Source organism: Nicotiana sylvestris, chromosome 7 (assembly GCF_000393655.2).
Source record: "Nicotiana sylvestris chromosome 7, ASM39365v2, whole genome shotgun sequence".
In the NCBI taxonomy this organism is placed as follows: Eukaryota; Viridiplantae; Streptophyta; class Magnoliopsida; order Solanales; family Solanaceae; genus Nicotiana; species Nicotiana sylvestris.
The window spans coordinates 43,885,314-43,907,042 of record NC_091063.1 but is presented as its reverse complement, the minus strand read 5'-3'; the positions used below and the strand labels follow the sequence as shown (position 1 = coordinate 43,907,042).

At 36.3% G+C, this 21,729-nt stretch overlaps 2 protein-coding genes across 2 annotated transcripts; one reads left to right on the top strand and one right to left on the bottom strand.

Annotated features, from left to right (window-relative positions):
* Nucleotides 1-3,750: 3,750 nt before the first annotated feature.
* LOC104248685 (aspartate aminotransferase, mitochondrial) lies at nucleotides 3,751-10,641 on the top strand. The gene is made up of 10 exons (XM_009804987.2): nucleotides 3,751-3,996; nucleotides 4,296-4,381; nucleotides 7,043-7,249; nucleotides 7,395-7,500; nucleotides 7,627-7,731; nucleotides 7,804-7,976; nucleotides 9,054-9,213; nucleotides 9,736-9,831; nucleotides 9,940-10,034; nucleotides 10,138-10,641. Exons 1-10 carry the CDS (start codon nucleotides 3,823-3,825, stop codon nucleotides 10,208-10,210), a joined length of 1,275 nt encoding a protein of 424 aa, XP_009803289.1. The 5' UTR covers nucleotides 3,751-3,822; the 3' UTR covers nucleotides 10,211-10,641.
* Nucleotides 10,642-16,531: 5,890 nt separating this feature from the next.
* Nucleotides 16,532-21,308, bottom strand: LOC104247455 (shaggy-related protein kinase eta-like). Its single transcript, XM_009803479.2, has 12 exons — nucleotides 21,033-21,308; nucleotides 20,049-20,141; nucleotides 19,736-19,795; nucleotides 19,388-19,660; nucleotides 19,230-19,304; nucleotides 19,065-19,121; nucleotides 18,829-18,969; nucleotides 18,677-18,727; nucleotides 18,490-18,585; nucleotides 18,279-18,362; nucleotides 17,991-18,092; nucleotides 16,532-16,955 (listed from the first exon to the last, which is right to left on the bottom strand). Exons 1-12 carry the CDS (start codon nucleotides 21,177-21,179, stop codon nucleotides 16,860-16,862), a joined length of 1,275 nt encoding a protein of 424 aa, XP_009801781.1. The 5' UTR covers nucleotides 21,180-21,308; the 3' UTR covers nucleotides 16,532-16,859.
* Nucleotides 21,309-21,729: the final 421 nt, after the last annotated feature.

The window sequence follows — 21,729 nt, the reverse complement described above, 5'->3', positions numbered from 1 at the left end:
TTCTTGGTGCAACACAATACACGGATTGGAAAACATCCGTTACAAACACGGATTATATCACGTTAATATTCACTATTAACAAATAAATTTGGTCCAAATAATTAATCAATCGATCGATCATTTGATCAAATCCGAATCCAAATCCAAATCCCATTTCCCATTCACTCTCATTTTAAGACTATTTCATCTTAAACCAAAACTCAACAATCCAAAACTCAACAGAAGGTACATTATTTACTTCCACTTAGTTGTATCAGTAAACTATACATGTGGTATTTATCACTGTGCTTATCAATCTTTCTATGAGGCATAATATGTGTTTTTGGATTGAATTGCTGGATTATTTTTGCATTGACTTTCTGATCTTTTAGGTTATGTTAAAGTATGAATGTTGAATTAAATTCGTAAGATTTAAAGAAAACTATAATCAAGCATGTGTGTGCTTACAATGGAACACGGGGGTGCACAAGGATGATAAGAAGAAAATGGAATGACGAATGAGAGAAAATGAAAAGTGATGCTGAACCAACTTATATATTTGATAGAATTCAAAGAAGCTGCGGCGAAATTGCTTATTAGTACATAACTAGGCTGCAACGAGAGTGAATCTTTTTACTTTATTTATTTCTACTATATTTATTTATCAAATGACATGATTTACCACTATATAGGTTGATATAGTCAAAGGAGAACTGAAAACCAGCATTTATAGAGAGGGGAGCTTGAACTTGAACTTCATGCCACCAAGAAACAAATGAACAATGTAAAGAGCAGTGATGCTGATCGGAAAAGTTTTTAACAACTTTACAATGTGACATGAATTCTCAAATATAAGACCCATTTAGGTTTCTAATTATTTCAATGTCTATGTGTACATGCATCTAGAGGGAAAAGGGAAAAGTCTTCAAGAAGTGAGTGAGCGAATACAATGATCTATTATTACACCTCAATGATATAGGTTAAAATTTTATTGTCGTTGATCTATTATTACACCTCACCAGTTTGTTACTATTAACTATTATATTCCGAACCTTTTCTCAGATGGAGAATGTTGATCACAAGAAGAGGATCCTTATCAAAAATCATTAGAAGAGGGTCATCGAAATAAAGAAGTTGTCCAGTCAGAAAAACCTCCAACATCATTATAATTTAAGGTTAGTACTTTTGTAACAAAACTTAGACTTACCATACTCTCAGGATCATCCTTCATAAAAATGTTATTTTTCGCAACAGCACTCATCCTCATTGGTTTTTTATATACATCACAGGAAGAGAATAATTTATTGAAAAATTAGAATTATGACCTTGTTAAGCTGCATAAACTGAAGCAATTCATTGGAGAGTCAGGGAAGACCTGGCTTACTTCCGTCAAACTAATCCTCTATATATATTAATAGAGCAAATATTGGAGAACAAGTTGAAGGTTAGTTCTTTTTAGAATTTAATTGTCTAGGAGGAATTTCAATGTGACTTTGAGACATGATTCAAATGTTTCATATTTGTTGATACATTTAACCGTGCACTTTTAGTTAATTGCAGTTCATTTTATCAAAAGTCACATCATGTGGTACTACAGAAGGAAGCTGGTTCTTCTTTCCTATCACGCACCAGAGAAGAAGTGAAGCAATTGCTACTTAGCTTGAGGGCAAATGATGTTGGCGTTGTAATTTGAGAATGGAACATTTAGGAAATACTTCCTTATCTTAAGGCGTAATGGCTTCCTTATCTTAAGGCCACTTAAACTTGCATCAGTTTTAAAAGCCGATACATGAACTTGCACTTTTCCCATTTGAACGCTCCAACTTGATTCAATAAATACTAATAAACACATTTGACCGTTGACTATGCCTATGTGGAAGCGGCACAGCTGGCATGGCTAAATTGTGTGCATATCACGCTACAAAGGCGCGTGGATAGTCATTATTTTTATTAAAAAAGAAAAAAATGACCTTTCCCTTTCCCTTCTATTTTTCCCTCGTCTTCCCTGCCAAACTCCCACCTCCCCTTTCCCCCTCCCACTTCTATTCTACCATAGCCACTTCTAGCAAAACATAGAACACAACCCAAACAAAGGAAAAAGCTCATAACCTTAGCACACCTCCCACGCACTCGCATAACTCCTTCCAAGATATCAACAACAAACTCCAATAACCATGGGAAGTAAAATCGGAGCTTATGTTTACAGTCTCATTCAACAGTAAATTGGTGGACCACCCTTTAGTATTGTGAGTGAGGTTGCTGATGAGATATTGGCCGTGTTAAAAGACGGCAGAACCCTGAAAAGAAATTGGAAATTGAAAAGCTGTTAAACCCTATTTCGGACTAGGTGTTTGATAAGTTGGTGTCAAATGAGAAACTCATCACTGACTACCAATTAGATGGTTGCGATGATGGCGATAAAGCTCTTGATTATGATGTTAGTGTAGTAGTTGAGTTTGAGGAGAATGAAGACGAAGAAGAAGATGAAGAGAGTGAGCTTGATGATGAAGAGGAGGATGATGTTGTGCTGGAAGCCGATGGTTCTGGCGCTATGCAGATGGGCAGTGTCATTGAGGAAGATGAGATGCAGGAGGTGGATGGAGGAATGACTTTGAATGTTCAGGACATAGATTGTTATTGGCTTCAAAGAAAGATTTCTCAAGGTTATCAGGAAGCTTATTATTTAGGCTGGTATATCAGAACTCGATTGAACTTCAGTCTTCATTATCGGAGCTTATATTTACAATCTCCATTATCGGAGCTTTTGTTTACAATTCGTGAAGAAGGGAAAGAGAAGAAAAAAATAAAAATTTAATAAATTAATTTTGGAATAGGACAGGGTCCACAAATTGGGACCTTGAACATATAGGTGTCAACAAAATGTGAATGAATGGATGATGTGGCTATATAAAATATTAAATTAAATCCATGTTAGCAGCAATTGAACAACACGCACCATCAAAAATGTTTATTAATAGTCATTTTTTCAAGTAAAGGTGTTCAAATGGAAAACTCAAAAATTTATATATCGACTTTACAAACTGATGCAAGTTTAAGTGGTCAGGAAGTCGTTTCGCCTTATCTTAATGTTAAACTTCAAACATTTAGGAAATACTTTGTGATCTCAAAACTTACCAGAATGTTAAACTAGAAATGTTTGAAGTATCTTATATGATCGAGTAATTGAGTTAGTTGCTTATCCATTCTCAAAGTTCATTTACATGCCTTTTTTTGCACACACTTATTACATGCTCAGAAAAAAGTTTGGTTCTGAATACACAAATGTTGAAGTAAAATGTTGTTTAAAGTAATTGCTTTAGTGGCGAGAGGAAAAATACTTCAGGCACCCGGGCGTAGCACGGGCACGCCCATCTAGTCATACAATATTTATGTAATTTTAGCAGCATCTTTTTTATTTCAAAAAAATATTACTCGTAATTTCTAAATTCATCTTGAAGATTAAATAATTTAATCGTCATGCTCCAAAATTCGTCATTTAGATAGTAAAGAAATACCCCTACTCCACTTGCGATACATAGGAAGTTAGTAGAGATAAAATTTTGGCAGATTGGATAGATTATCATTAAAACGTCCAACTGTTTTCACGTATTTACCCCTCAAACTTTGAGCCAAAAAAAAAACAAAGCAACATCAGCTTTTTTACCGTTTAGTGAGAGCATTACGCTTCTCGAGGGAAAAGCTGTTAGTAACAATTGACGGCTCGCTCAGTCCACTCTCCGTCTGCCCGTCTCCTATATAAAGACTAAATTCTCATTTCACACTAACTTCGACAAACACGCCATTTTCCTCGCCCGATTCTCTAAATCCTCTCTCCAGTTAGCTATGGCGATCCGAGCCGCGATTTCCGGTCGTCCCCTCAAGTTTAGCTCGTCGGTCGGAGCGCGATCTTTGTCGTCGTTGTGGCGAAACGTCGAGCCGGCTCCTAAAGATCCTATCCTCGGCGTTACCGAAGCTTTCCTCGCCGATCCTACTCCTCATAAAGTCAATGTTGGTGTTGTAAGTTTTTTTTTCTCTTTGCTTTGTTTGATTTTCCACTTCATTTCGTGTAAGCTAGGATTTAGCTTACTTGACCATTTCGCTATTCTTCATAGGCCATAGCTGTAAAAATGGTTTTACTGTGACGAATCTTCGACGATCTCAATCGCTTTGGGATTGGGAGAGAGTTTATTGATTTAATTTTTGTATGCATTCCACTTTTTTCAACTTGATCTATTTAAGAAAAAAATTGAAAAAGATTTGACCTTTTTTCTTAAATTATTTCTTTTAAATTTTTTATTTTTGTGATTATTATATAGGGAGCTTACAGAGACAACAATGGAAAACCCGTGGTACTGGAGTGTGTTAGAGAAGCAGAGCGGAGGATCGCTGGCAGTTTCAACATGTGAGTGCTCTCCTGATTTATTCAAGTTTTTCTGTTATTTTATTTGTAATTAATTACGATTACGTTAACTTTGATCTATTAGAAAATAGAAACTTCAGCCAGTAAGATTACTTTTTTTCTTCGAGGAGTGTGAGATGTAAACCCAGGTCGGATGCACTGGAATTCTTCACTAGTTTGTGCAAATATATTCTTAATATTTTTCAAAAACTTCCTGTGTACACACACACATACATGTAATTAATTAAGTAATTACCTACTGATCTAGGATTTTTAGGTAGTTCGGAAAAATATATTTTCAATATCGTTTAAGAATTTTCTGGGTATGCGTAGTTTGAGTATGATAAAATGGGTGCATGTGCACCACTGCTTACGCTAGGGAACAGCCTCTAATTAGCTGTTGGTGAGTCTGGTGAGTGGTGACTGTTCTTTATTTTCAGTTACTTCGCACATTGTTGGTTTTTGATTAAGTATAAATAAACGAATGTTTTAGTGAGTGCTTATTTCTATGAAGCATCTTTTTTAGGTCTACAGAAATGGGTGGTACGATATTTTCCAGCCGTCAGCTCCACTAACCAGTTTGATTCTTTGGGACTTTTTCTTTGTATTCTCACGTTTACTTCTAGTGGATGGTGCAGATGGATTTCTTTACTAATTCTTTCTTCTGCGTTTGCAGAGCTTTCTCCCAAGATAAATTATTAATATCAAATTGACCTTTCGATAGTTCAATGGTGTTTAACTTTTTCAAATATTGCCCATTTTATATTATGAAGTTTGAAAGTTTAACTAGACATGTTGTAATAAATTTTATTTGACTTGTGTATTTTATTCATTGTGGTTGGAGAAAGTATTAAAATAACAAGTGAAAAGTCTGTTTTACGTCAAGTTTGAATTTGAATTTTTGAATTGATTTGCTTCTTTAAGTTTATGAAACCATCTATGAGAATATTATTGGCACTCCATTGTCTCATTTTATGTGAAGGCATTTGACGTTGCACAAAATTTAAAAATATAAAGAAACTTATGACGTGTAAGTTAGATATATGCAGAGTACCATAGTTATCCTTTTAAGTAAGTGATAGTGAGAGTTTCACATTTCTTTTTGTTCTCTCTTCTTATAAAAGAATGAATTTTTGTATCCCAACAAGTCATATCATTAATGTTAACACGGGGATACTAAGATTAACTAATGTCTAAAAAGAGAAAGATTTCATTCTTCTTGGACAGGCTAAAAAGGAAAGTATGTCACATAAAATGAGACAGAGATATGTTAGGATTTGTCCTGAATTTCTAATCAATTAGGACTCTCTTTCTTGAAGGAATGGAAAAAGACTCCTAAAAGGATTAAATCTCCTTAATATGTCTTATCCTTTTCTTGGAAGACAAGTTTTGCACATCTATAAATTAAGGATCTCTGCTTTTCACAAGAACACAAAAAAAAAATATCCACAATGTAGTTATTAAAGAGTTTGTTTAGGGGGAGATTTTTCTCTCGATAGTTTTTCTTCTTTTATATTAGTTTTATCATATGTAGATCAATTGACCAAATCATTATAAACTATTATGCTTAGTTTAATATATTTTTCTTTTGTTGTCTGATTTATCGTCCATCAAGTTTTGTATTGTTAGTTTTCGCATGCACCATGTTATTTCGAACCCAACAAGTGGTATCAGAGCCAATGGTTCAGAGTCAACGGTTGAACGAGGTTGAAGAAAGATTCAATGCGTGTTTAGATCAAGACGATAATGAAGATTTATTCAACATGCTACATGTGGAGATAAATTTACAATTACAATTGTATTCAACACGCCTGCTGTTGCATCTTTATTGGAATAAAAACTCTTTCTAACCCATATTTTGGCCACTTTAAACCAATGCCAATTTTAAGTCATGCCTACTTGCAACACATGAGTTCCAGTGCCAGTTTTAACTCACGCTTCTTTTTAATGCATGAGCTTCTTTTATCCCATGTTTATTCTTAACACGCGGGCTCCTTTTAACCCATACTTGGTTTTTTTTTAACCAATACCAAGATTTTCAATTTTTAATCATGGCAAGCAGCAGTGATGAAGATTATGTGAAGAAGGTGAATCAACTTTGTCAAGAAAATTCAGGCCAAGGGGAGATTGTTAGGATTTGTCCTGAATTTCTAATCAATTAGGACTCTCTTTCTTGAAGGAATGGAAAAAGACTCCTAAAAGGATTAAATCTCTTTACTATGTCTTATCATTTTCTTGGAAGACAAGTTTTGCACATCTATAAATTAAGGATCTCTGCTTCTCACAAGAGCACAAAAAAAAAAATATCCACAATGTAGTTATTAAAGAGTTTTGTTTAGGGGGAGATTTTTCTCTCAATAGTTTTTCTTCTTTTATATTAGTTTTATCATATGCAGATCAATTGACCAAACTATTATGCTTAGTTTAATATTTTTTTTTTTTGTCGTCTGATTTATCGTCCACCAAGTTTTGTATTGTTAGTTTCCGCATGCACCATGTTATTTCGAACCCTCGTATAAGTTTGTCAAACATTTTGTGACTTCCTAAACTAGAAAGTGTCTTGGGATGGGGGAGAACTACGCTATCTGATCTCAAAAAAAGTGTGCATCATGTGATACTATGTGGATAGTTTAGTTCACATGTTGACAATTCATCATTTATCAGGGAATATCTTCCTATGGGAGGTAGTGTCAACATGATCGAGGAGTCACTGAAGTTAGCCTATGGGGAGAACTCAGACTTGATAAAAGATAAGCGCATTGCAGCAATTCAAGCTTTATCCGGGACTGGAGCATGCCGAATTTTTGCAGACTTCCAAAGGCGCTTTTGTCCTGATTCACAGATTTATATTCCTGTTCCTACATGGTCTAAGTAAGTGTATTCTTCTGCTTCTCGGCATCTCTACAGCATCCTAATTGATCTTCCTCAATTGGTTTTTGCACTTTAAAACATGAGTATGCAAATACCTTCAAAATTTTCTAATTTCCTGTCATTACTAATATAAAGTTCTTGGCAGTCATCATAACATTTGGAGAGATGCTCATGTCCCTCAGAAAATGTATCATTATTATCATCCTGAAACAAAGGGGTTGGACTTCGCTGCACTGATGGATGATATAAAGGTAAGAAAACATATATTTGAGGTTGTTTGCCATGATGGTTGGTTCTCCTGTTTGATGATATAGTGTCCCTCCTCAAGTGGCAATTATGTGTTCTATCCTGACGTATTTCAATTTTCATTGACATAGAATGCCCCAAATGGATCATTCTTTCTGCTTCATGCTTGCGCTCACAATCCTACTGGGGTGGATCCTACAGAGGAACAATGGAGGGAGATCTCACACCAGTTCAAGGTAATGATTTGTATGTTTTGTCTCTCCCTTTTCTTGTCATAAGTCATATTAAATTTATTACACTGGTTCCAGGTGAAGGGACATTTTGCTTTCTTTGACATGGCCTATCAAGGATTTGCTAGTGGGAATCCAGAGAAGGATGCTAAGGCTATCAGGATATTTCTTGAAGATGGTCATCCGATAGGATGTGCCCAATCATATGCAAAAAATATGGGACTATATGGCCAGAGAGTTGGTTGCCTAAGGTAAACTACTACTCCCACCATCATATCTTATTTGCCCTAGTTACAATCTGGAGAGTCAAACAAACTTTTTATTAGACCATAGTTGGTCTATTTTTCAAATGATCTAATTCCAAAAGCAGTTACTACTATTTCATGCAAATTCTAGATTAATTAACCTTTTGCTATACCTCATTATCTTCATTTAGTAGGCAGTAGCTAATTTTACCATATATCATATTTTTCATATAATCAATATGTAGAGTTATTTATTTATTTATATATTTTAAATTTATTTAGGATAAATTTTGTTCTTTCCGGTAATTTCAGTTCATTTCCACCTAAAAGTCCAACTCGAAGAGAAAAACAGAATTTTGCTAGTCAAAACTTAGATCCAATGAAAAGCACCAAAATTTTGGTTTTAAATTATAAAACATGTCTACTCTAGGTTTTTTTCCTAGGCAAGCGATGTGATTTTACAATCTTACAATAAGGCATCAATCAATCCCAAACTAGTTTGGTTCAACAATATAAATCTTTGTTCCTATTTCATGGCATTGGGCCCATTGCATTCCAATAATGGTAAATAAGACAAATTAGAGGTTATCTAAGATTAGAGATTCCTTATTAAAATCTCATACTTATATCTACATTGTCACGCAAGTCTCTGACCTTAAAAGAAGACTTCTAGCAGACACCAGACTTAACGTAAGTGTAACAACAACAACTAAGTTTTAATCCAAACTAGTTAGTATCGCTTATATGAATCCCTTGCTTCCATTGTGTAGCACTAAACAACAACAACAACATACCGAGTATAATCTCACATAGTGGGGTCTGGGGAGGGTAGTGTGTACGCAGACTTTACCCCTGCCTTGTGGAGAAAGAGAGGCTATTTCCAATAGACCCTCGGCTCAAAACCATTGTGTAGCAATGGAGGCATGAAATAGAAAACTTGTCTTCTGATTAAAATCTGTTATTAAATTAATGAGGAGAAAAAATTGGATTACTTGTTGGTAAATCTTATTTGTTGTTTTAAACACACACAAAGCCGAAAGACCTCTGATACTTTTCCTGAGATGCTTCCGCAATTCACTGCAGTGTGGTTTGTGAGGATGAAAAACAAGCAGTGGCAGTGAAAAGTCAGTTGCAGCAGCTTGCTAGGCCCATGTATAGTAATCCACCTGTTCATGGCGCGCTCGTTGTTTCTACCATCCTTGGAGATCCAAACTTGAAAAAGCTATGGCTTGGGGAAGTGAAGGTAATATGGTTAGAACAAGAAAAGATTTATGATTATATAACTATCATTGGTATTTTGACAAAAGGTAGGAACTAGGAACCTTGCTATTAAAGATATTTTCTTCCCTTTATTTTGGAAAAAAAGGTATTTTCTTGCTTTCTTCAAATGTTTGAGATTTGGATAGAGCCGTTACATGGAAATGCTGTGCAATTTTCTGCTACTCACATGGAAAAGATCTTTTTCTTTTGCTGATCTGTTTAAGCACCTATTTGCTAAAGCCTACTATGTCAGTATGTTGTTCAATCTTTTCAGCCACAGAAACAGGTCTAAACCAGTTCCAAACTTTAAATAATCTTACCATGGTAGTTTCAGCAAAGATAAATTGGTCCGTGCAGCCATTAACTGTTTTCTTTGTCGGGCTTCTTAAACTTGTTTTCTCCAAGGTCTAGTTGTTGGTGCTGTGGCTGCTTTTTAGCTTTGTGCTCATTATCAGAGCATCATATGTTTAAGTGTAAAGGTTCAATGACTAAGTTCTTTTTCCAGGGCATGGCTGATCGCATTATCGGGATGAGAACTGCTTTAAGAGAAAACCTTGAGAAGTTGGGGTCACCTCTATCCTGGGAGCACATAACCAATCAGGTATTGAAATCAACAACTTCTGTTGTTTTCTATGCTACTAGTATATAACTATTAAGAAAATTACTGTGGTTCACCTACTGCGCCATTAATACTCGATACCACCAACAGATTGGCATGTTCTGTTATAGTGGGATGACACCCGAACAAGTCGACCGTTTGACAAAAGAGTATCACATCTACATGACTCGTAATGGTCGTATCAGGTATAATCATTAGGTCACCAATTTCTGCTTAATGCTCCGGTGTTCTTGTACAGAGTTATATCTCATTATTTTTTCCACTATGTTGTGTGTTTTGTACGTGCAGTATGGCAGGAGTTACTACTGGAAATGTTGGTTACTTGGCAAATGCTATTCATGAGGCCACCAAATCAGCTTAATGTCTGAAATCATGGATTCAATTTGAATAACCAGCTGTGGAAGGCTGTGGAAACGACATCAAATGTCTGAATATCGAGATTCATTTTTTCCCTTACCGTTTTCTCTCCTTGTAGGATGGACACTGTTGAATTCCTTTTTTTCTGATGGGTGAGTGATTTGAGGAAACATGTTGTAATAGCTGAGTTAAAATAATCATACTGACAGAGGAACGAATAGGGACTTGATTCTGGGAGAATTTTGAGGTGTAGAAGCAGAGTCATTAGACATGTTGAGGTGGAGAAGTTTCTCTGTTGTATTATATGTCATTCTAGGATACATCCAGTCATATAATTAGCCCAACCCGGCACCATTTGCCATGAGGCACTGGATTAAACTCCTCTGCAGTACTATTCTAATCTTCTTATGTTATCATAATTCTAGTTTGCATCAACTGAACTTCATTTTCCTTAAAATCTCAGTTTTCTGACTTTGTTCAACATTTCAACTGTTTGAATAGAGCAGAATTCGGAAAAGCCATTTTCCAACTCTTTAAGTGTAACTGGAAAAGAGTCATGTTTAAAAAGATACACCTTTTATATAATTTAATTCAACTATTCTAAATTCATTTTGAGATATTTCTTTTCTTACCATATTTGATTTTCCTTTGAAGAAAAGGGCAACACATTTACCATAATTGGGTCTTTCTATTCTTAGAAGGAAATTATAAATCTCTCGTACTTGGCTAGTCCCTCCTCTTGGAGGAAAAACTTTGAACTTCTATAAATTGAGGATCTCTTCTTCTCATTTAGTAGCATCCGCAATGTAATGAGTTTTGTTTAGGGGGTGAATTTCAGGACAAGTTTTAGCCTACCACTTGTGTTTGCCTCTTTAAGAGGTTGTTCTCTCGATATTTTGTACTCACCTTTATAATAGATTGCTCACTCATCTCCGCTTATGGACGTAGGTCAATTGATCGAACTACGTTAAATATTTGTGTCCTTTTTTTCGTATATTTCTTGTAACCAGCAGCGGTATGGCATGATAAGTATTTGGCATCTCATTTTGTCAGCCATCCTATTAAACAGCCTTGTCGGCATTGAGTTTGCTCTAAGCGGTATTTGGATCAAACTCGCTTAAGAGCATATAGCTATTAAAAAAAAAAGCTGACATCTGCTCTCCACATACATGATTCTTCTTTAAAATGTCCAATTTATATACATGCCATTAAACTTGGACCAATTTTTCATCTTGACATTTAAATTTAGTCTTGTTCCATTTTGGCCCTCCAACTCTATTTCTTTTGTTCAAAATGATAACATGCACTCGAACCCCGTCTACACTGCCCGGTGTGCAGCTTACCGCACTGAGTACATAGAGGAGTAGGCTGTCTCATTTGTGCGGAACGCTCCTGTCGATGGTCCTCAGGCTGGCCTGAGCTCTGCCCCAGTCCTGACTGAATATAACGATCAAACCGCTGGCCCTGCATCTGTGGTGGGAAACTACCTGCTGACCGAGGTGGATATCGATGGAGTGGGGGCCTAAAGTCACCTCGTGGCTCCCTATATGACCCCATAGTACGAGCCTTCTTACTCTGCTCCCTATCCATGCGAGTATCACGAATCCGACGGGAAAGGTCCTCTATAGTCTGAGCGAAAGCCTGTATGCGGGAAATATCTACATCATCCGATAGGGATGCTACCCTACAGTCTCTAATCAGATGATCCCCCAAACCATCCACATAATTATGAACTCTAGCCCTCATGGTACGTACGATATTCGTGCATACCTTGCCAAAGAATTAAACTTATGGCTATAATCCCCCACACTCATATCCCCCTGTTTTAGGCTAAGAAATTGGTCAAGACGAGCCTCTTGAACCTCCTGTAGCAAATAATAGGCTAAAAAGCCTCAAAGAAGCCCTCTTACTCTGTTGGCGGAGCATCAGGTCCTCTAGATCTCTCCCATGCCTCATACCATAGGACGGCTACATCACGTAGTCGAAAAGAAGCCAACTCCATAGCCTCGGTGACGGAGGCATGCATCACCCTCAATACTCTATACATATGGCCTATAAAGTCATGGGGATCCTAAGTGGAACTGGATCCTGTAAATAATGGAGGGGCCAAGTGAAGAAACTCTCGTACCATCGAGCTTCCTGTCCGATCTCTTCGGGCATCTGCTCCCGACACTAGCTGTCGCTCATAAATAGAAGCCATCCTAGTCAGCAACTGAACTACCTCCCGCATCCTCTGCTCCCCAGTCTCTGATGGGGGAACAACAGGTGCTGGAGGTCCTGTGTCTCTAGCTGCCTCAGGTACTAATGGAACTGGTGAGGCTGGGGGTACTGCATCTCCCTGGGCTCCAACAAGTGTTGGGGAAGCTGAAACTAGGGGTACTGGAGACTCACTGTGTGCCTCTAAGGGAAATCTATCCCTCTGACTCGGTGGGGAACGACTGGTACCTTCCCCCCGATCCATACCTATCTCTCGATGTGCCATCTCCTGAGCGTAGGTAGCCTGTTAGATAAGAAACACAAAGCACGATTTAGATTTCATATGTTCTTATAACTTCGCTCTATAGCACGATCTATTAATTGAAAGAAACGTAACTATTCCTAAATGCCTCATAGCCTCCTGATTATAAGTGTGGTGCACAACACACCCATAAGCAAAACTCTACTAGACACGACTTGTGGACTCCCTGGGATACGACCTGCTCTAATACCCACGCTCCAAACTAGGGGAGGCACGACTGGCACTCGATACTGTATTCGATCGAGTTAGCCACTAAACATACTAGCTAACTAAACTGGGGGCCCAACAGATCAGGCAGCACAACATCTGAAATACTAAGCCTGGATCATTAAGGTCATGACCTGAATAACAATAAGCCATATAAACAAAGGTAGACGAGCCAAAATAATAAAGTACTAGCTGGCCGACGAGGCCGCGATTGGAGACATACATGCCTACACACACATATATACATGCCAAGCCTATGGGCTGAAAACTATATATATATATATATATATATACATGCCTAGACTATGGGCTGGAGACTGAAAGCTGCAAAAAGAAATCCAGAATAATGTGTCCACAATAGCCTCTAAGAGTGTCATAAGCACTATCGGGACAAGGCCCCGACTATACTCAAACTGTACAACAAAAGTAACCATCATATGAAAGCTCCAGGAAGAGGTGGAGCTTACCAACTCACAACTGAACCCCGAAATCCTAGCGGAGGGGTCGATTAGAGTCCCTACTTGGACCTGCACGCACGAACAAAAATGCAGTGTCCCCAGGCAACGGGACATCAGTACGAATAAAAATGTACTGGTATGTAAGGCAGAAAGTAGAATTATACATAGCTGATGTTAAAAAAAGTAATAGAGATACCACCTGACACTGAAAACTCTGATAGCCTCCATGGCCGACATCCAACCTCATAGTAATCAAATATGCATGATATGCTTGTGTAATCGTATGTCGTGAATACATATATATTGATGCAAATGCATGACATACCCAACCAAATGCTAGCAATGGCAGTCTCTCCTGGTAGCTAACCGGTATCATATTGCCAACCTGTGGCCATCTGTACAATATATATAGTTTTTCGGGCAAATAGGCTCCTTACCTCCGATTATAGCTCGAAGTCCATGCATAATATGTCATGTATGATATGAACTTTGAATGCACATAATAGGCCATAACAAGAACTTAGCCAATCTTGGCTCATTGGTACTCTTATTCTCATAATCTCATAATCACCTTCGTACCGCATACAATTGTCTCGTGGAACCTTATATGTTTTTTTTATTTTTTCTTTTTTGAATAAGCTTGAAAACTTAACTCGGCTTTTAGAAAGATAACTTAACTCTGAAGATGTTCATAAAAAGCTTAAGGTGCTTCACTTAGTCCTTATACCTGATTTCTTGATATTTAGTAAAAGAAAGTATTTCAAAAATCAAGTGTTTTAGTAGTTTAAACATAAAAATTATATTTGAGATTTTTGGAAATCGACGTGTCACTTTAGAGATTTTAAAATACACTTTAACAAGGAAGAAGGACTGATCGCAAATACTAAATGTCTTTATTTTTTTAGTCACACAACCCAAAGACGAATAAGAATTCATATATATAGACATATAATTAAGAAAGCCAACAAAATGACATATATAGATGTCGAATACCCTATTTAACCGAATGAGTGGAATATCAACCTAATAGCATCATGAAAGTACTTCAGCTACTATCCCAATGCCTTTCATAGAAGGTCTTTCTAGCAATAGAATAGTAAAATATCACATTTGACGTCTTAGGAATTTTCCAGAATTCGTGCTAAAAGGAAGGACGGAGCTTAGCTTTAACATACCTTTCCAACAAACGTCCGAATGCCAACAGTTCCTTCATGAAAGTTGTTCCTTACGTCCTTAGCTTCACAAACACTATATATATGCAGCTTATACGCACCTATAAACAGTTCATAATTGAGTTTAAATCGGCAGATTTGCCATATGACCGTAACTTGACGAAACATCCGTAGAACTTTGTAAAAACGATCATAAAAGAGTCCCAAGATGATTACCTTGGCAAACCAAGTATAAAGCCTGAAGAACCAGTACGAACAACAAATTCCTGTCTTCCAAGAATAGCTCCAAACACAGCTAATAGAAGGGGGAAACGATTGCAAAGCGTAGAGATTGCGTTTCTATGCACGGGGACAAACTTTAACGATAGAAATCGTTAAAAACGCACCTTAATCACTCATGAACACCGTGGAACCTTCTCTTCAGCTTGCTCACTGTTTTGGGACTAAAATGAAATGTTTTGAGGTTTTAAAAGTCGAATTTGCCGACTTATACCACTTGTTTGACCCGATCCGGTTCGCGACCCGATTTCAGCCCGGACAGTCCGCGGTAAAATAGTCATAACTTTTTACTCCGATGTCGGTTTGATGTGAGGTTTTTTTTGTTGCGAACTAGACTCGTAGACATTCGATTCGGTAGGTTGTGGGTCTCATAACTCTTTATATATATGGGAGAAATGGTCTGATACATTTGACACAAAGTTTAGAAAATTTATTAGAGAAATTTACGATTACTTTTGCCGACCTTTATTTCGCAACTTGCTTGACTCCAAAACTTAACATGTGACCAGTGTGATATTATAATACCTCATAACACATTATTCTTAGCATATTAGACACTCTTAGTCTTATCCCACAGGTGCAAGTTAACTTAAACCTTCCGAACGCGCGGGGTGCTACCCGAGCCATTTCTTTAACCACGAACGTTTGTTTAAGGGATTCCTTTGACCTAAAGCTTTAGTTTAGTTCCTTGATATTATCACACATTTTCAATCTTATTCTCCCAATGTGCTATGCCCAATCATATATACCTAATATAACCACGCCACGTTACGTATATTACGTAAGAGAAGAGAGAGAGAGAAAAAAACACATGGGGTCTCACATGTAATTTATAAATATTTCTTAAAAAAATTCATAATTTTATCTTTTAAGGTATTATTTCAAGGTTGGACTTAGAACTTTTGAATATTCCAATAAGTTTTATAGCCATTAATATTAGTAAATTAAATAATGCTAACAAAAGCTCAAACCAAAATCAAATCAATACTAATGCTAACAAAAGACATTCAATTCAATATTGCGAACAGGAATGTATTGAATATCTATTTTTTGTTTTGCAATAATTTAGATAAAAATGCATAACCTATTTTCATTTTTCTTTAGCATTTAGTCATGTAATTAATACTCCCTTATTAATCTATTTATTTTAGCATGACTTAGTACTTTTAGATTATGTATATTTTTATTATGGCTTTTTAATTAGTAATATTCATATTACATAATTTTATTGTTGAATATTTTAGGATAATGTCATGACACGTCTTATATTTTGTATTATTTTTTTGGAAAATATTTTATATAGTTATATCTTACTAGGATTAAAGAAATTTTGAGCATACGTTATATGTTTTGTTCTACGAAGATTTTACCGGAAAAAACCCGAATAGCCCGAGAAAAACCGAGATTGAAAAACCCGAATTTTATTGGTTTGGTTTGATCTTTAAATTTAATAACCTAACACAATTGGTTTGGTTTGATAATTGTAAAATCCGAACCAACCCGACCTATGTACACCCCTATACACAATTATGAAACTTGAAAAATATAGTATCAGATTTTAAATTTCGTCTGTAGTCTCGAAAATAAATTTAACCATCATCAGTTTAAGAAAAAACAATCAAATTGATCCTCCAGAGCCAAAAAAGCCAAAGCTTGGAGAGACCTTGGAGAACAGGAGAAAAAAAAAGCCAAAAAGGAACTGCACGTAAGTATAAATAACTACAACTAAAAGCTACAAATCCTAATATGTCTTCTCAAGGAAATCTGCCTAACTAGACATTACAATATTTATCATTTTATACTCCTATCTGAAATTTTTCTTATCAAAGCAATATACAGAAGCGGCAACAAGTCTGCTATTAAGATGACATAGTAGCATGATCACTTCCTTGCAAGCGAATATACGCATACAACTTACAGGCGCACATAGCTGCTGGTTAAGCCAAAATGCCAGGTTACCCTAAATCCACAAAGCCTCCCTCTACCTTGATACACCAGCTTTATATTTCATTAGGACAATTACGTCGCACCAGGATAGGGAAAATTCAAACCAGTTTGCCTCCACACATGCTCAGGGATCAGCTTGCATACCAGATCAGGTGAAGCTCCAGTTAACTGCAAGCAACAGGTAGACACAACATTACTTTCATGGTCGCCCAACATCTTTGCAAGCGAAATTTAATCACAAGGAAACAAAAGATTGGTCCATGTATGTTGAACAACCCACTAGTAGAAAACCAGAGTCCACCTAGTTGATAATGAGAATAAATACCCAATGCCTGCCTCGTACAAAATTTTATACACGCACACACACACATATGTGTGCGCGTGTGTGTGCAATTCCTGAGAAAAGGCTCATATTGGATAATAACAGGAACCTTTTTCTAATGGTTTATGTTTCTGATAATAAGTTGTGAAGCCAAAATTATTATCCTGATGTTTAAAGATCTGCTAACTGTTTGGAAAATGGAAGCTTTTACCGAGTGATAAAATTCTAAAACCATCAATTACCATCGATGAATTCTCACGACAACCAACCACCAAAACTTATTCTATTAAATAGCTCCGCAATAATAGGTAACTATAAATATGAATACTTAGATTCATGCACATGCAGACAATTTTTAATACTCACGTTTTGAAGCAGAGGAAGTACAGATGAATAGAAGTGATTGTTATTGGTTAGGAAAAAGACAATAAATTATCAAAAAAAGGAAAAAAGAATATGAACGACAAGACGCACTTAAAAGTACAAGAAAAAAGGACAGCACACAAAAATCATGAGCTAATATGTAACGCATCATTTTCCGGTATTATTCACTTTTGAAAATCTTTTTCTAAAAGTACTTACTTTAAAAGTTCCTTTCCTGTAATTATCACTTCACACGAGAAAAACATGTGCATCCCCACTCCCAACTCAACACTTCCGTTTTCGTTTATAACAAACATCCTAATAATGGATAAAGAAAAACAATGCTCTAATTGACATGATAAATCTTTGATGATTGTGTAGAATTGCATAACCGTAAATTTAACCGGTGAGCCAGCAATTCGTCAAAAATTCAAAGATAAGGTCAGACAGAATAGTTCAATAGTTATGGACAAATATAATTATATTAGTAAAGGAACAAAAGATATTGGAAAACATACTTCCTGTTTGAAGTTGAAAAGAGGTGGAAATGGACGTCCATTCGGGAGACGGGCATTAGGCTCACGAAGCTCATCAAAGAATGAATGAGCACACGCTTCTAGCTGCAAGGAGTAAAAGCAGGTAAATAGAGTGATATAGCATATGTTTTGAAGATGATACAACAGTACTTTAAAGTCTATCACTTGCACAAGAGGAAATAAAGCTACAAAAAGCAATTACATCTTGTGACTAATGCCTAGCTATATGTCACTGTCAGATTGCCACACAGAGAGAATGAGACAACTCACCGCAGTACAGCGAAGACTTGGTGAATATTGGAGAAGCCGTGAAGCAAGATCAATTGCTTCAGGGGGCATTCTTTTATGGAATACCTGAAACCATGGAAGTTTTTTAGCTCTCTTTTCAACTAAATCTGATCCTAGGGGTAGTTAACATATAAATATTTCAACAACATGACCTTATTCAGAATAACTATTAAAATATAATAATGCACAATACCTTGTGCCAAGGATGAGCTTTTATCTGTGGGAATCTGAAATCCGTGTAATTTGGGTTCATACATCGAATTTCTTCTCGAGTAGGAGTACCAAGGACCTGTGATAAGGTCTCGCATTAGTAAAAAGAGATCCATGTAATTGTTATCAGGATTACTAGAATGTCCAACAATGAAATTATAAAGACACACCTTGATAATCTCTACAAGTTGGTCTACAGCATTTTCGCCGGGAAAGAGCGGCTGTCATAGTTTATGATTAATGAAAGCTCAATAAAGTTACAAACTCCAATGAACTAATATATAGAAAATTATCCACTTGAAAACAAAGTTATAACACAAACCTGCCCCAGAAGAAGCTCAGCAAGAACACATCCCGCTGACCAAATATCAATTGATGTTGTATATTCTATGGCACCAAATATGAGTTCTGGAGCTCTGTAGTAGCGAGAGCAAATGTATGAAATATTTGCTTCACCATTCACCTGTGCACGGGAAAGTCTTTTAGTATTAAAATGCAAAAAAATGAAATGGTTCAGTTTAAATGTTATTCACAAAATAATTCTCCTGACAAATATACCAGGACTTTTGCACTTCCAAAGTCACAAAGCTTGACTTGATGGGTCAGAGGATCAACCTTCAAACGACATACAATATAGATTTAGGTCAACGGTATCGTATAATAGGTATAAAGTGGATTTTCCTTCACATATAATAGGAGTAAAGTGGATTCGCATTAACATACCAAAAGATTTTGTGGTTTCACATCTCTATGGCAAATTCTTGGAACATTATGAATGTAAGCCAGCCCCCTGAATATCTGACGAACAACTTACTTTATTAGGATCACATAATATCCAATTGCAGAAGAGCCATCGAAGATAAAGGAGGAGAGAAGTAAACCTGATACATATAAAGTTTGACATAGATGAGTGGCATCCTTTGGTTTGAATTGCTATAGTGCCTTAAAACCTTGTATAAACTTTCAGGGACATAATCCATGACCAAATTAAGGAAAAGCTCGTCTCTACTTGTCGTGGAAAAGAAGCAGTGCTTTAGACAAATGACATTTGGGTGATCCATCAAGCGCATCAGCTGTAGTTCACGATTTTTATACCGTTTGTCCTGCAAAACCTTCTTTATGGCCACGGTCTCTCCAGTTTCCAAGCATTTTGCCTAGAGACAGCAATGTTAGGTTACTCTATGTGCAAGCGGACTGATTCAAAGTTATAATTAAGTTAGCCCACAAACCTGAAACACTATTCCAAATGATCCTGTACCGACAACTCGCTCTGCCATGTAACTGATTGTCTGCAGAAAATAAATACGAAAAAAGTGTCAATATTTCTGGAAAAAAAAGCATGTTTATCAAAGGAATGAATTGGCAAAAATATCTCATCTGATTCTGTCAGTTAAACTATCAAAAGCATTGACACCAAAGATTAGAATCATCTTAGTAGTGTCCCCAGATTAGAATCCCAATATTAATAAACCAAGAAATTACAAAAAATTGAATTTCCAAATGAATAAGAACCAAAGAAACTGACATATATGAGGTACATACCCTTTTTGGTTCCCCATTCTTGCCTCCAATTGTGGTGGAAATTATGTGACCAGTGACAGCACCATTACCCTCAACAACGGCAGCTGACATTTCCTACAATGCAAAACAAGCAAGGTCAATTGAAATGCCAAAAGAACTCCATCTCGTTTAGAAAATAGTAAGAACTCGTCATGCCATCAGACGACCATACAAAATCATTCAACAGAAACAGAAAAGCAGCGAATGGAATAAAAACATAGGCTTTAAGAAAGCATCACATGATAGAGACTTGTAACTGAAACAAATACACTATTTAAGGAGAATCAGCCATCACCATTCACATGAAGCAAACGCTATGAAAGATTGAAGCAGAATTTACCTAAAGATGAAGAAAAGCAGTTAAAAAGCCTTTTCATAAAAAGAGACTTGCAAGCAACCTAATAAAATTCAAGAATACCTGTCCTATATAATTCCCAACACACAAACAAGATAAAAGGGTAAAAAAGTCACTACCCTACATAAAAAGCCTCATGGATCTAACCCAAAATGTGCACTTTATACGAACCCCAAAATCAGCTACACTGGAAACAAGTACTAGTATACAGCAAACAGCAAGAAAACCAAAAATAATTATTTGGTAAATAAAACCAAAACATGAAGCGGAAGCTACTCAAAGTTAAAAAAATTTAAAATAGTAAGAGCTACAAATAAAGATGTTCAAAAGGAAAACAAAACTAAAAACAAAAACACTTTCTGCTGCTCACTCATTTTGTTTCGGAAATACATAATTTTCCCCAGCAGCTGAAAAACACCTCATTTTAAGCAACTAACTTAAAAAAAAAACGGAGTCGCCGGAAAATTCTCCGGCGATATCTCCGACGATCACTCCGGTCATGAAGAACGCATGAACTCAAAGAGATCGAGCTAGATCGAAGCACAAAGAACAAGAGCAATAACAAGGACAAAAAGTGTGAGCCTGCAGTCTTGGGAGAAGAGTAAAAGTACCTTGTCGGAATCCGTTTCCGGTGGTACGCCGGCGACGGCGGGCCTAACGGCAGCTGCTGCTCCTTGGTCACGATGAGCATTCTGCTGATGCTGAAGATTTTCCGGTGGATTATGGTGCTGCTGAGGTACCAGCGGTAACGAGGCCATGTGCTCTTCCTCTTCTGCTGCTTCTACACACTGCTTCTTTCTCTAATTGCTTTATTATTTCCCCCTTAACCCCACTACTGCTGCTGCTGCTGCTGCTGTTCTCTCTCTCTCCAAATAAGGAATTATTGCCCAAACAATAGATAACTCTTGTCTTTTTACATTAATATATTTATTTATATTTTTATTACTATTTCAATTTGTGATTAATATTTTTTATTTTTATTAAAATTTTACTTTATAGAAAAAATTGGGGATGAGAATTCAAGGTACATTCAAGATGGAGCTAGCCAACTAACTCAACTATTAATTATTCAACTTTTTATTTGATGTAAACAATGTGTTCGAATAATTTAATTATTTCGGATAAATTAATATGGACTCAACCTAGTTTAAATTCCAAATGCCAATTAAAATTTAGAAATTAAGCTAGCGTTTGGATATAGATTTGATTGAAACTTGAAAAAAAAAATTTGAATTATATTAAAAAATAATTTTTAGAAGTTGAAGTTGCGTTTGTACTTGCATTTTAATTAGAAAAGAATTTAAGTTC

Excerpts from the sequence above, each read along its gene's own strand:
- LOC104248685 (XM_009804987.2), top strand. The coding sequence starts at position 3,823 with ATGGCGATCCGAGCCGCGATTTCCGGTCGTCCCCTCAAGTTTAGCTCG. Across the intron at positions 7,732-7,803 it reads AGATCTCACACCAGTTCAAG|GTGAAGGGACATTTTGCTTT; the intron begins GTAATGATTTGT and ends CACTGGTTCCAG. Across the intron at positions 9,832-9,939 it reads GGGAGCACATAACCAATCAG|ATTGGCATGTTCTGTTATAG; the intron begins GTATTGAAATCA and ends TACCACCAACAG.
- LOC104247455 (XM_009803479.2), bottom strand. The coding sequence starts at position 21,179 with ATGGCCTCGTTACCGCTGGTACCTCAGCAGCACCATAATCCACCGGAA. Across the intron at positions 19,796-20,048 it reads AGAATGGGGAACCAAAAAGG|ACAATCAGTTACATGGCAGA; the intron begins GTATGTACCTCA and ends TATTTTCTGCAG. Across the intron at positions 18,363-18,489 it reads AAGCTCATCCTTGGCACAAG|GTATTCCATAAAAGAATGCC; the intron begins GTATTGTGCATT and ends CCATGGTTTCAG.